The sequence below is a fragment of the Electrona antarctica genome (assembly GCF_951216825.1).
Source record: "Electrona antarctica genome assembly, chromosome: 14".
Lineage (NCBI taxonomy): Eukaryota > Metazoa > Chordata > Actinopteri > Myctophiformes > Myctophidae > Electrona > Electrona antarctica.
Genome location: NC_136795.1, coordinates 3,481,703 through 3,496,903, shown reverse-complemented (window position 1 = coordinate 3,496,903; position 15,201 = coordinate 3,481,703). Strand labels below are relative to the sequence as shown.

At 42.3% G+C, this 15,201-nt stretch overlaps 1 protein-coding gene across 1 annotated transcript in view; it reads left to right on the top strand.

Moving 5' to 3' along the window:
- LOC306936458 (transmembrane protein 184B-like) overlaps positions 1 to 15,201 on the top strand; it is a 28,592-nt gene that overhangs the window by 5,096 nt on the left and 8,295 nt on the right. The window contains exons 2-6 of the mRNA XM_079519951.1: positions 5,848 to 6,084; positions 8,728 to 8,893; positions 12,194 to 12,284; positions 12,640 to 12,715; positions 13,845 to 13,936. Of these exons, the coding sequence (XP_079376077.1) occupies positions 5,848 to 6,084; positions 8,728 to 8,893; positions 12,194 to 12,284; positions 12,640 to 12,715; positions 13,845 to 13,936 (662 nt within the window). The remainder of the gene's footprint in view (positions 1 to 5,847; positions 6,085 to 8,727; positions 8,894 to 12,193; positions 12,285 to 12,639; positions 12,716 to 13,844; positions 13,937 to 15,201) is intronic.

Here is a 15,201-nt window from a genome sequence, read left to right as displayed (position 1 = left end):
TTGCTTTCTTTTGTTTTAACGATTTTAGTGATTCATTTTCTTTAATATAACATTTTATTTTTATTATTTACTATAGCCCTATACTGGACCCCAGGAAATTACATCTGGCCACAAAATATCACTGGATCTATTGAATGTGAAGGGGGAGGTGACAAACTGACATTACATATGAAGCCTACGACACACACTGTGGCCGCCCCCTATTAGTCAGTTGTTCGTTCAGACACACGGAAAACAACTACTGTCAGTGGCCAGATGTAATTTCCTGGGGTCTAGCAGGACTATAGTAAATAATACGTACAATTTTGTAAATAAAGAAATATAGAGCACCGAAGTCCTGACGTCACTTTCAGTAGAGTGCACCAACACACAGGTTTATAGGTTTTTTATTTGTATTGAAATCTCCATAGGGCGATTTTATGTCGCTTCATATAAGAACTGTGTTTGAAAAATAAACCGATCACCCCGGCCTTTTCACTCATATGGATATGAAGCATCGACTGAAGGTGGAAATGTACAAATATACCCAAAGAGTAACAAAATAAGCGTTAGAAACGAGCCAAACAACCCAGAGACTACATTTCCGGGTAGGCTGCTTCTGCCCGCAGCCCGTCGCACAACAGAAACTGAACGTTAATTACGTTTATTTTTATTTTTATTTTATTGATATATAATGTATCGTGGTTAGTACGAGTCGAGTCACCACCAGCTGAGCTTACGTCAACGAGGAATCTCAGGAACGCAATATGTTGACAGCTGGGCGTGACGTATATGCTCAGCGACATCATATGTAGTTTCAAGGCTTTTGCGGTCACATTAATTCCATTTTCTCTAGAAACTGGCTGTATCAAATATGAATGGACATCATTAACGACGCACAGCCACTCCCCTGACAGAAACGCCGGGGTGGTCGGTTTATTTTTCAAACACAGTTCTTATATGAAGCGACATAAAATCGCCCTATGGAGATTTCAATACAAATAAAAAACCTATAAACCTGTGTGTTGGTGCCCTCTACTGAAAGTGACGTCAGACTTCGGTGCTCTATAGCCACTTGTTTGAATGCCCGTTAAAACGAAAGAAAGCAACACATGAAAAAAATGGAACACTCATAGTCATAACCACCTAAAACTTGAACCTTGGTTGAAAAAAACAAAAACAAAGTTGTCCTTTAAATTTGTTTGGAATAGCAATTGAACAAGCGTCCCAATATTTGCGGAACCATTTTTATAGCACCGCGCCCCTCGAGATTGTCCCAGTCCACACTGAACTCTGATGTTGTGATGCAAGGTGTCCTTACTGTCCTAGTCATCTGTAGTGTTTTTGTTTGTGTGCCGGGCCTAATTTACAGCTCCCTCGCACCTCCTCCAGCCCTCAGCAAAACCAGGAGAAACGGGAGAATTTGGGTCAGCAGCCCCCCAGCTCATGGCTGTCACACACAATGTGTTCTGTTTGACTGATGCAATTCTGCTCTTCCTTTCAGTTTGTTGTTATATTGAAATATTCACTGTCCCCCCTCCCCATGCACCCGCCTATATCAGACAGTGTTCCCCTTGCTGAAAATAGCAGATCTACAAGCTCACAACACGTTGCAGGATAAGACTTGTGTTTTTACATACTGGATCTCTTGTCCACTAGTCCCTTCCTAACATTTTAGTCTAGTTTTTATTTGTTGACGAAATTATCAACATATTTAGTCTTAGTTTTAGTCATCATTCATTTAGTTTCCATTTAGTTTTCATCAGTGAAAAACGGTAGCCGACGAACATTGTTTTGTCATAGTATTAGTCAACAAAATCAACACTATGGCACATGCTCTCATCAGTGAGTCCCTGGTTCTATTCCCAGCCGGCTAGACCATCTTCTGAATGTCATCCTCCTCCACATTTCCTGTCTCTCCACTGTCAGATTAAATTGCCTCCAAAATATCTTAAAACCAGCCCGCCCCCAGAGAAACCCGTCCACCAGTGACATCGTCGTTAGGCAGATTTCTTTTTAAACAATACTTTTTCACAAAGATGTTTAGATTTTTGTGTTTACTTTGTTTTTATTCCTTTTTACAGGTTACTACAGACAAGCAGTTCAGTCAAAACAGTTCAGTTTTTATACCCCACTCACCTCCCCCCGTTTAAATACCCCACCCCCCTCCCCCCTCCCCCCGTCCACAAACAGCAAACATAGATACAAAGATCGATTATATATACACAGAAATGGATACAAAAAATAACACTAATAGTACACAAATACACAGAAAACGAAAGATACAAGAAAAAACAAAAAGAAAAAACTGAAAGGCTAAAAAAAAGGGGGGGGAAAAACTAATAGCAAATAATGTTAATCGATAGTATTAGTAGTAGTAATGGTAGTAACCGCCACCAACAATCATAACACCAGGAGAGAGGTGGGGAGGGAGATGTTTAGATTTTTATTATCGTGAGAACGATGGCTTCCATTTTCGCATTGCAACTTTTCAGGACTAGAAAGCAGGTCTCTCCTAGAAAGTCTGCAGTTTCTATTAGCTTGGATTCCCCATCGATGATGTCACTGGTGGACGGGTTTCTGAACTGCCCACAACCCTCCCACTATGAGACACAGACAGAGTAGAAGAAATGGTGCCATTTATTTTATCATGATTATTAGTGAGGACCTAGGTTGAAAAGTGATGAAGTGGTCCTTTAACCCATTTAAACCTGAGGACGATTCTAAAAATGTCTTCTAAATCATGACAGTTTTCTGAAAAACCTCATGTTTCTGTCAGTCGATCTCAAACATTTTCATGTCAAGGATCCCAAAAATTATCTGTAATTGGCCGCCGACGCCCATCTGAAAATATGTTGTTCCAGGGACCCCCTCAAAAGCAAAGATTTGAGTTAAAAACGTTCGCTCTGAAAGAATATTCAAAGATTTCCACCACATTTTCACGATTTTTCAAAAATAGCAGACCTACAAGCTTGTAGCGCGGCACTCGGTGCCACGCTATGAGCTTTGTAGATCTGCTATTTTTCAACAGCGAAGTTTGCCTATTGAATTCCCTTATGAATCCTCCTGGACGCCCTATTGTGGCACAAACGGATTCACTGTTATCTCCTTTATCGGCTTTTGTCGATTTTTTCATTAAACCTTTTGTCCAAGCCTTACCGGCCTATATTAAGGATTCTACTGACTTTATAAATAAACTCTCCTCTGTAACTGACCTTCCTGCTAACACATTTCTGTTGACTCTAGATGTCACTAGCCTCTACACCAATATACCTCACTCTGAGGGTCTAGAGGCCTTAAATCATTTTCTACAAAACCGGGATCAGACTATCAATGGAATACAACAATTTCTGCTTTGACGGGGATTTTTATTTGCAAACCTCCTATTTTGAGGAGAACTTTGTTTTTAACCCTGATAAGAATGTGTACCTCCCACGAATTCTGAAATATTATAGATTTTTTGATGACATATTTTGTATTTTCCAGGGTAATCTAGATGAGTTAAACAACTTTGTTGAACTACTTAATAGCTTTAAGAGTCACTTGATGTTCACCTGTGAGTCCAGCCCGGAAAAAGTAATTTTTTTGGATATGTGGGTCTATATTGACAATGGTGGCTTATCTACCACCCTTTATAGAAAAGAAACTGACAGGAACACATTATTGCTGGCTAAGAGCGCACACCCCACACCCCTTAAACAAGGTTTGCCAAAAAGCCAATTTTATAGACTCCGTAGAATATGCCAGACAACAGAGGATTACATAAATAAATCGTCTGAAATGAAACAACGTTTTATTCAAAGGGGCTATCCGTCAGAATGGGTTGATGCGGGTTTCGAGGCAGCCCTCCAGAAACCCCGCTCTGATTTGTTAAAAAATAATATTAAACAGGATACTTAAACAGGAGAACTTCTCAGTCACTTGTATCACTACTCATTCCCCATTTTCTCATCACATCCGATCAGTTTTTAAAAAACACTGGCATCTGCTTCAATCTGATCCGGAACTTTCACGCACTTTCCAATTCCCTCCGCTTTTTGTGAACAAACGTGGGAGAAATATAAGAGATTCTCTCGTTCAAGCTAACTTTGCCAGCAATAAACCAGCGCAACCCACTCAAACCCTACTGAGCCCTATTCCAAATGGCAATTACCCCTGTGGGAACTGCGCTCAATGCAATAATACCAACAAAGCTAAGGTTTTTCGTCACCCACAAACAGGCAAATCCTTCCCTATTAAAAGTGTCATCACATGTGCATCTACCCATGTGATTTATATGCTACGTTGCCCCTGTGGTCTCGCATACATTGGCAAGACTATTAGGAAGCTAAAAACACGTATCAGCGAGCATAAAAGCTCTATTCGCAGAAACGACAGGGATTACCCGGTTGCCGTTCATTTTAATGACATGAAACATGACATATCCACCTTACGCTTTGTTGGCATGGAGATGGTCCCTCTGCCACCCAGAGGCGGAAACCATGACCTTCTCCTTAAGAGACGTGAGGCATATTGGATCTTCACTTGCGACACCCTAGCCCCAAAAGGTTTAAATGATGAATTCTTACTAAATGTGATGTTGTGAATGTTGAGGTTTTCTCACCTCTGGGGTTTTTGATACTTTATTTATTTTCTGGATTGTTTTGATATCTTGGTTCTATTCTGTTTTATGTCCCGCTGTCATTGTGTGTGATGTCAATGTTTTGTATTTTGGAGTACAGACCCTTATACCTGTAATTTATTAGGTCTGACCCCCAGTACATGTATTGGACATTATGCCCTCCAGGGACATGTTTATTTAAATATAATTGTCCAATATTCATTTATTGCCTCAGTCAGTACACTTAAAAGGTTTTCAATTTTCATTGTATATATTGCCTTTACTATACTGATTGATTTATTCTATTGTAGCTATCTTATTCTATTTGGTGTATATTTATAAATGTTCCTTTTATCATGGAAGAAATATACCACCTGTACTCACCTGTGGGCAGTCCCTCTCCATGGTAACGGATTGGTGTGGGGCATTTGATTGGCCCCCGCTGATCCCAGAGTGTATTAATGCTGACTGTTTGTCAGTTCTGCTTTATGCCTGATGAAGGTCTGACGACCGAAACGTTGCAATAAAAACCAACCTAAGTGTAGACAGTGTGCGGGATTCTCTTTTTTCTACCTATCAGTTCCTGTTATCCGACGCACCTGTCCTTTGTAGGTGTGCAGAAGGACTTTTCCGTATAATCAACAGCGAAGTTTAAAATAATGGTTAGTGGTTAAAAGCTATAAGGTGACACAGACGTCTAAATGGGTTAAGGGTTAAACAGTTAACCATTAACATCCCACCTCTCATCCTGCCCTAGTTTGCTGCTCAATGTGATCCTTGTCTGTATGTCTTTGTTCTTCTGTCTGTCTCTAGTCAGTGGTTTCATTCTGCAGATCCTGATTGATCTAAATACTGGTATGCTCTGCCATTCATGGTTTATTACCTAGAAACACAAGACGAGGAGCTTGTATTGGTCCTTCACTAAATCCCACCCCAAAAAGCGATTGTCCAATGCCAATCCAAATAGTTTAGCAACGGTTGCTATGCAGGTCAAGCTTTCTTCGCTGCTAATGTGCCTATTGGACAAGGATGGGTTGGGGAGGGACTTAGTGAGGGGCTAATTGCATCAAATATTTCTCATTGACCCTAATATTCTCATGGTGGCGTTTTGGGCTAATTAACTGCTTTGCTTTTCAGTTTAGGCTACTATACATTCATCTGCTCTTGTGTTTCTTTCTTGATGTGAAGAAGTCTTGTTTTACGTCGATGAGAAACAGAATCAAATTCCTCTCTTTGTATCCAACCTTCCTCTCTTGTCTTTTTTGCAGATGAGTCAACTTTGGCAGGGAGACATTCCCCTATCAGAGAGGTTGGGCAATGACTCTCCCATTGGTCTGGTCCCACCTGGACCCCCTGCCACCATGGCTCCACAGGGCTCCAACTCCTCCCTGGTACCAGAGACCCCTCTGGTCACCCCGGACGCGCCCGTTTTCCTCATGACCTCCACTGCCCAGACCATCTCAGGGTTCTTCGTTTGGACGGCCGTGCTCATCACCTGTTACCAGGTAAGGAGCTCGTGGAGCAGAGACTGGCTGTCTTTCTCGTGAACTCTCTGGGGGAGGCCTGGTTTTAAGTTATTCTGGGCGGGAACCCCTTTTGGTGTTTAAGCGTTATGTTATAATTTAGCTATTGAAAAATAGCAGATCTACAAGCTCATAGCGCGCCACTCGGTGGCGCGCTATGAGCTTGTAGATCTGCTATTTTTCAACTTGTAGGTCTGCTATTTTTGAGAAGTCGTGAAAATGTGCCTCAAATCTTTTAATATATATTATTATATATATTATTACAGAGTGAACATTTTAACTCAAATCTTTGCTTCTGGAACAACATATTTTCAGATGGGGGGCTGGAGGCATATTACATATAATTTTTTGGCATGAAATATTGAGAACCACTGATATACATAAGGTTTTTCAGAAAACTGTCAGGATTTTGAAGACATTTTTTAAATTTCGACGTCGGGCCTAAATGGGTTGAGATATTTTGGGGGGAATTTTAGCCTTTATTTGACTGTGACAGTGGAGACAGGAAATGTGGAGAGGGTATGATAGGGGGATGACATTCAGAAGATGGTTTGGCCGGCTGGGAATATAGAACCAGGGACTCACTGATAAAGAGAATGTGCCCTAGTGTTGATTTTGTCGACTAGTACTTTGACAAAACATGTTTGTCGACTACCTTTTTTCACTGACGAAAACTAAATGGAAACTAAGCTATGATGACTAAAACTAAGACTATATATATTGGCAATTTCGTCAAATAAAAACTATATAGACTAAAATGTTAGGAAGGGACTATAGTGGACAAGAGATCCAGTATAAGTCATTTTACACTTCATTTTACAATCAACTGTAGATTTAGTCGACAAAACTAAATTAAAACTATTCAAGAGACTATGACTATTGCTGTCAAAATGAACACTGATGTGCCCATGTGGTAATGTATGCGCCTAACCATTTACCATGTACAGTACAATACAGTTGTGTGTCTTGTGTACAGTAGGTGAGCTCCAGTAAGTGATCTTTGTCTGGTTTGAGTGTCTGGTTCTCGGGTTACACTGTTCTCTACATTCAACTGTACCTCTCTTATCCCATTTAGACCTGAGAAAAGATTCTACAAATGTCTTCTAAATCCTGACAGTTTTCTGAAATACCCATGTTTCTATGTCAGTCGTTCTCAATGTCAAGGACCCGTTTCTTCAAAAAATAGCAGATAGCTTGTAGATCTGCTATTTTTCAATAGCTAAAGTATACACCAAAAGGGGTTCCCGCCCAGAATGGGTTAATACGTTTTTGTGTGGAAGGAGATATTTTTTATCTTAAGGGGCTTATTTAATCTCAGTTTACAATGTATATATCCGTGTATGTGTGTGTAGTGTACGAAGCCTTACTATGCTACAAGTCTGAAGTTGCCATTGTGTGCTGCTGCTGCTGCTGCTGCTGCTGCTGCTGCTGCTGCTGCTGCCGACTGTATTCACAAATGGTTAAAGATGAGCCTTCGGTCGCTCTGGCAACAAGTGCTCCTGCCTCATGATGACATCAGCAAAGAGCAGGGAACGGGAGGACGGGGGGGGGAGGGGGGTCGCAGTCGCTTGGCAACAACCACTGCAATCGGTGTGCGTGCGCTCTCTTAGCTAGATGTGTTATTATCTACTTGTTTGCTATCTTTCCTTTGTGTACGTGCACACGTGCGTGCGTGCGGAAAGGTGATATAGGTGTGGTTTTGTGTACAATTTACAATTTAGGCATTTAGCAGATGCTCTTAATCCAGAGCGATGTACTTTAAGCAAGAACAAAAAGCATGGCAATACATTACATACATAAAAAGTAGTTATCATGAAACATGCGTACCGTAAGCTAAGAACGTAACAGTGGAATATCTATATAATGAAACTATACATATAAACTATACATATATACTATACTATGCTATACATATGTACTATGAAGTGCTATGACTACATACAATGCAATTCTGCTGTCTACATAACATGCTATAAGTCTGTATCAAATGCTATCTACTGTAAGTCTACACAAAGTGGAAGTGTGGGCATAAGTGAACCAGATGAAGCTTTTTAAAGGTGACAAAAGACCCCATTCTGTCTCTTCCTGTCATACGCTTGTCTCAATAGGAGGAGAAACGCACAATGAGTCAAATTCCCAGAACTCTGCTGCGTAGTGTACCCCTACATACACACACGCCCCATCTCCTCATAGTGTACCCCTACATACACACACGCCCCATCTCCTCTGTGATGATAGATAGTATGATTTGATAGTATGATTGATAGTATGATTGATAGTATGGACCGGCAGACGGGGTCTTTTGTGAGGCAGCTGAGGGCAATATTTAGGGGGTCGGAAATCGTACCTGATTTGAAGTTGGCGCCAGAAACACAAGCATTTCTTTGAGAAAGTTTGCAAAATTGTTGGCAATCTTTGCCTATAGTGACATCCAGCCAGCCAGCCAGCCAGTCAGCCAGCCAGCCAGTCAGCCAGTCAGTCAGTCAGTCAGTCAGTCAGTCAGTCAGCCAGCCAGTCAGCCAGCCAGTCAGTCAGTCAGTCAGTCAGTCAGTCAGCCAGCCAGCCAGCCAGCCAGCCAGCCAGTCAGTGAATGATTGGGTTACCCATCTGGTTGTCTCGTTACAGATCTACATGCACCTGCGCTACTACAGCTCCCCCAACGAACAGAGGCACATCGTGAGGATCCTCTTCATTGTCCCCATCTTTGCCTTCGAGTCCTGGCTCAGCCTCCTGTTCTTCACCAACGAAGAGTACTACGTCTATTTCGACACGGTTCGAGACTGCTATGAAGGTACGTGCTGTAGATCAGTTGTTCCCAAAGTGGGGTCCGAGGTTCCAAGGGGTCCCCAGCTAAATGATAGTTTGTAACCAAATGGACCCTTAGGGGTCTGTTAAATTAACATTAATTTTACAATATAAATTGGGGCCCCAGAGATAGAAATGCCACTAGGGGGCACGGTGGCACAGTTGGTAGTGCTGTCGCCTCACAGCTAGAAGGTCCTGGGTTCGATTCCCGCTTGGGACGCTGTGGGTGCTGGCGGCGTGTTTCCTCCTCCACGTCATCAGTGCCCATACCCAAGGCGGGGTTGGCGAAAGGGCCTTTCTGTGTGGAGTTTGCATGTTCTCCCCGTGTCCCCTAGGGTAGGTACCCTCACAAAAAACATGCAGTAATCCTGGTCTCTAAACTACCTCCCCCTGGCCAGCCGGGGCGCCTGATGGAGGGGAAAATAACTGGTTGGAATAACGTGTTCCTTCCACCGCGCTACATCCAACCAATCAGCTGTAAAGGAGCAACTTGGACACTCAGGCATGAAGGAAGCATGAGTTCAAGTCCGTTGCTGTCCCCCATATATGGGGACTAGGTTGGCGGAGGGTGTGTAGAGCCCAGGATTTGTGTCATTAGAAAGCCTACTTTCCTTAGTGGAAGCACTCTGAACCCCCCACCACACGTATAAATGGTACTTTTTGGCCAGAAAGGGAAAGGAAAAATATTCTCTATGAGGCAATTCTCTGGGCAATATCGGTAGAAGGCGCAGTGGAGTAACTAAAGGTATTTTCTTTCCGGTGGAAACAAAATCCCCTTTTGGCCAAAAAGTATGGAAAAGTATGGTTTCCATGCAGCGGACACAGTAGGATACGTCACGCGTTTGGATCACGTGAACGGGAAAAATATCACACAGGGGTTCTCAGGGATTCTGGGAAATTGAGGCGCAATGCAAAGTCTATGAGGGACAATGGCCGAGCCCGTGTGCCCCAGAAAACTGTCAGTCTTTAGAAGACATTTTGTATAATCGTCCTCAGGTCTCTCTTTTGTCCTCCCACCCTCTTTCTACTGATCCTGTGCCCAATTCGTCTCCGGTCTCTTGTCTTTCCTCACTTTTAGAAGGCCAACTGTACTGTACTGTACTGTAATATTCCAGTAAACTTCTGCAAGCCCGGCTAAAACTGACCACAATATCAATAGATACCCCGTATTGTGCCGAATATAAAATATGGGGCGACTGTGGCTCAGGAGGTAGAGCAGGTCGTCCAGTGATCCATGGGTCGGCGGTTCGAATCCCGGCTCCTCCTGTCTACATGTCGAAGTGTCCTTGGGCAAGACACTGAACCCCAAATTGCTCCCGATGTGCTGGTTGGTACCTTGCATGGCTTCCGCCGCAATCGGTGTATGAATGTGTGTGTGAATGGGTGAATGTAATGCACAATCTATGTAAAGCGCCTTGGATAAAGGCGTTAAATGCACCATTTACCATTTACCAGTTCCCCTGTTGTTGTTGTTGTCGTCGTCGGGACTGTGGAAAAATCTACCTACCTTTTTCCACTGATGAAAACGAAATGGAAACTAAATGAAAACTAAGCTATGGTGACTAAAACTAAGAATAAATATAGGCTACCGACAATTTCATCAACGAATAAAAACTAGACTAAAATGTTAGGAAGGGACTAGTGGACAAGAGATCCAGTATAAGTCATTTTACAATTAGTTGCATGCCGAAAATCTACAAGCCCACAAGAAAAGTGAAAAAAACAGTCGTTACGATGGCATCAAGGCCCACCAAAATACATTTTGTTCGACTAAATCAACTGTAGATTTAGTCGACTAAAATCGTATGATATTTAGTCGACTAAAACTAGACTAACACTAAAACATTCCAGGTGACTAAACTACGACTAAAACTAAAATCAAAATTTGCTGCCAAAAACGACACTGTTAGAGGTGGAGGCTGGCATTGGCAGATGGGCAGTCAGTCCACGGCACGCACACACACACACACACACACACACACACACACACACACACACACACACACACACACACACACACACACACACACACACACACACACACACACACACACACGCACACACACACACACACACACACACACACACACATATCCACTAAATATTCACCCAAACTGTTGGAGTGAGGCTTGGGTTTTGTTCCAGTATTCTACTTCCTGACTCCCGGGAGAATAATTGGCTGCGTGGGAATTTATGTGTTGTGATCCCCCCCAGTGGCAGATGGCCTTTCCAGTGTCTGCGTTTTACGAGAACGTCCATCTTTGTTTTCTTGTTTCCTAAGGCCTATTGGGACTGCTCTGGGGAGGGGGGGGAAGCAGGCTGTTGCCTAGCAACAGTATGCAAACGACCAGGAGCTTGAGGAGAGTTGCAAAGGGACTCACTTGCTAACAGATAAATCGTTGGCCTTCTTGTAGCCCATTAACCTGCTGTGCATCTATACTGACACAAGAATGTCTACAAGTATTTAGTGAGGCGTTTGAGTCGGTAAACAGCCATAGCATTATGCAACATTGGGTGGTGTGCTGTATTTAGTATTCTATTTAATGTCTCGGAGGCAGAAGACAGCTCTGTTTTTCTGCTGCAAGCTGTACATTATTGTCTGCTTTTGCTTTTAAACTGTGTTTTGTTTCAACTGTTTTTAACTTAAATAAAATGTATTATATTATTCTGTGAGGTGGATATGTGGGAATCTGACAATTCTCAAAGCATTCTGTGTCTCGAGAGCTTCCTCCCGAGACATTGGCCAAATGCGTCATTTTACATAATGCTGGCAGCTACGGATGGGACCATTATGAAAATATGATTATTGTGGCCAAAAATGACAAAACAAGTGTGACTCAATAGGATATACTTAAGCTGGGATAATCTATTCTAAATAGTCTGTCCTGACTCGTACATTATATGATTCTCTCCAGAGTTGATATGATGCTTATTGGCCGAAGCAAATTGTTTTGCCACCACCGACGGTACGTCACACAGCTGTAGCCTGGCTAATAAGCCAGACTCATTCGGTCTGGCTTATTAGCCAGGCTAACACAGCTGTGCAGTAGTAGTGGAGCAGATACATGCTCACAGCAGGGTATATTGTCCCATCATGGCTGCTGAAGTTAGTGTTTTAGTCACAAAATGTGACTAAAACTAAATGAAGTTTCATTCCAAAGACTATGACTAAACTAAAATAGAAATTTAGTGTGACATATTGTTTAACTTTCATTGTTACTTGTCTGTCTGTCTGTCTGTCTGTCTGTCTGTCTGTCTGTCTGTCTGTCTGTCTGCCTGCCTGCAGCCTTTGTCATCTACAACTTCCTCAGCTTGTGCTATGAGTACCTTGGAGGAGAAAGTGCAATCATGGCTGAGATCAGAGGGAAACCTATTGAGTAAGTCTGTGTTCTTTAACTTCTTTCTATATCTATCCCACCAAGCATTCTAATCATGTTGTAAGTTCTTTCATTTTATTTGTATACACTGAAATCATCTATTTTGGAAATTCTATAATAGTTCTTGTTTAAAATCATGTTCTAAATGTTCTATCGTATCTTACATAAGCTAGAGGCCTCATACTGTATAAGACCCTTGGGCTTCTTGCCTCATCCTAGCACTTTCCCCTTTCTATATGTTTATATGTGTTACCATAACTATTATCGAACTACAAGTTCATAGCGCGGCACCGCGCTATGAACCGCGCAGAGTGAACGTTTTTAACTCAAATCTTTAACCTGTTCCCTGCCACAGGTCTAGCTGTGTCTATGGAACCTGTTGTCTGTGGGGCAGGACGTACTCCATTGGCTTCCTCCGCTTCTGTAAACAGGTACAGGTCATCACTGTGTTTGAGGGGCGCTAGCCCCTCCTATATACAGCTATAGGGGGCGCTAGCCCCTCCTATATACAGCCATAGAGATTTCTGTCCTAACGCAATCATTAAATGCCATTGACAATGAAAGGAGAATTTACTTCATCTGAGGACGAGCTAGTTTGTCAAATTCCCTCATTTGACAATGACAAGTTGTTTTCTAACTTATGGAATTTCTCTGAATCTTCTTTGATTTCTCCATGAAATTCCTGAGAAAAGGAAAAAAAACATTGAATTTTGTTTTGCTTTTTTTGGGAATGTTTCTTTGAAAATGTTTTGAAATAATAATATTTAAAAAAAAAAATGTAGCAAAAAAAAATGTAGGGACCCATACAAATGTGTCCACATTGACAAAACAATCCACATGCATATCCTGTGCAAGGATAATATGAGAACAACTACCCTATTGGCCTGAATATAAGACTGTGTTTTTTTCCAATGGAAATATCCTAAAAAAACTGGGTCGTATTATAATCCCCTACCAGGGACCAGGAAATTATTCCCCGTTCATTTTCCTCATAGACATTTCAAAAAGTATTTATTTAAAGACCTTTTAAGCCTCATACAAAGCCAACTCCAGTTGTGACAAATCATGACATCAAACACAACATTTTGGGCCGAAAAAATAATTTCAAAGAAGAAAAACAACAAAAAAAGTGTTGTAACCTGCCGTTTTCTTCTTTCTAATTATTTGTTTGGCCCGAAAAATTGTGTTTGTTGTCATGATTTGTCAAAACTCGAGTTGGCTTTGTACGACGCTTAGAAGGTCTTTAAATAAATCCTTTTTGAAATGTCTATGAGGAAAATGAACAGGGAATCATTTCCTGGGCCCTGGTAGGGGGCGGGACTGCGACGCTCTATAGACTATTTGACATTCAATGTTCTTTTTCCACAAATGAGTCTTGAAAAATGGGGGTCGTCCATATTATCAGAGTCGTCTTATATTCGGGACAATACGGGGTATGTTTTCAAATAATTCCACAAATGTCTCACCGTTTGGGACATCATAGTGAATCACGTTATTATCACAGTATGACTTCCATTCTGTCCTTCCTTCCCTCCCATTGTTGCTCATTCCTTCCACCAGGCGACTCTTCAGTTCTGCGTGGTGAAGCCACTGATGGCCATGATCACGGTCATCTTGCAGGCCTTTGGGAAATACAGAGATGGAGACTTCAAGTATGTTAGCCACCACCACCACCACACAGGCACACATGCATTCATAACACCTTTATGACCAGTATGTTAGCCACCACCACCACACAGGCACACATGCATTCATAACACCTTTATGACCAGTATGTTAGCCACCACCACACAGGCACACATGCATTCATAACACCTTTATGACCAGTATGTTAGCCACCACCACACAGGCACACATGCATTCATAACACCTTTATGACCAGTATGTTAGCCACCATCACCACACAGGCACACATGCATTCATAACACCTTTATGACTAGTATGTTAGCCACCACCACCACACAGGCACACATGCATTTACAACACCTTTATGACCAGTATGTTAGCCACCACCACAGGCACACATGCATTCATAACACCTTTATGACCAGTATGTTAGCCACCATCACCACAGGCACACATGCATTTATAACACCTTTATGACCAGTATGTTAGCCACCACCACACAGGCACACATGCATTCATAACACCTTTATGACCAGTATGTTAGCCACCATCACCACAGGCACACATGCATTCATAACACCTTTATGACCAGTATGTTAGCCACCACCACCACACAGGCACACATGCATTTATAACACCTTAATGACCAGTATGTTAGCCACCACCACAGGCACACATGCATTCATAACACCTTAATGACCAGTATGTTAGCCACCACCACAGGCACACATGCATTCATAACACCTTTATGACCAGTATGTTAGCCACCACCACCACCACCACACATGCATTCATAACACCTTAATGACCAGTATGTTAGCCACCACCACACAACCACACATGCATTCATAACACCTTTATGACCAGTATGTTAGCCACCACCACACAACCACACATGCATTCATAACACCTTTATGACCAGTATGTTAGCCACCACCACACAACCACACATGCATTCATAACACCTTTATGACCAGTATGTTAGCCACCACCACCACACAGGCACACATGCATTCATAACACCTTCATGACCAGTATGTTAGCCACCACCACACAGGCACACATGCATTCATAACACCTTTATGACCAGTATGTTAGCCACCACCACACAGGCACACATGCATTCATAACACCTTTATGACCAGTATGTTAGCCACCACCACCACAGGCACACATGCATTCATAACACCTTTATGACCAGTATGTTAGCCACCACCACCACAGGCACACATGCATTCATAACACCTTTATGACCAGTATGTTAGCCACCACCACACAGGCACACATGCAT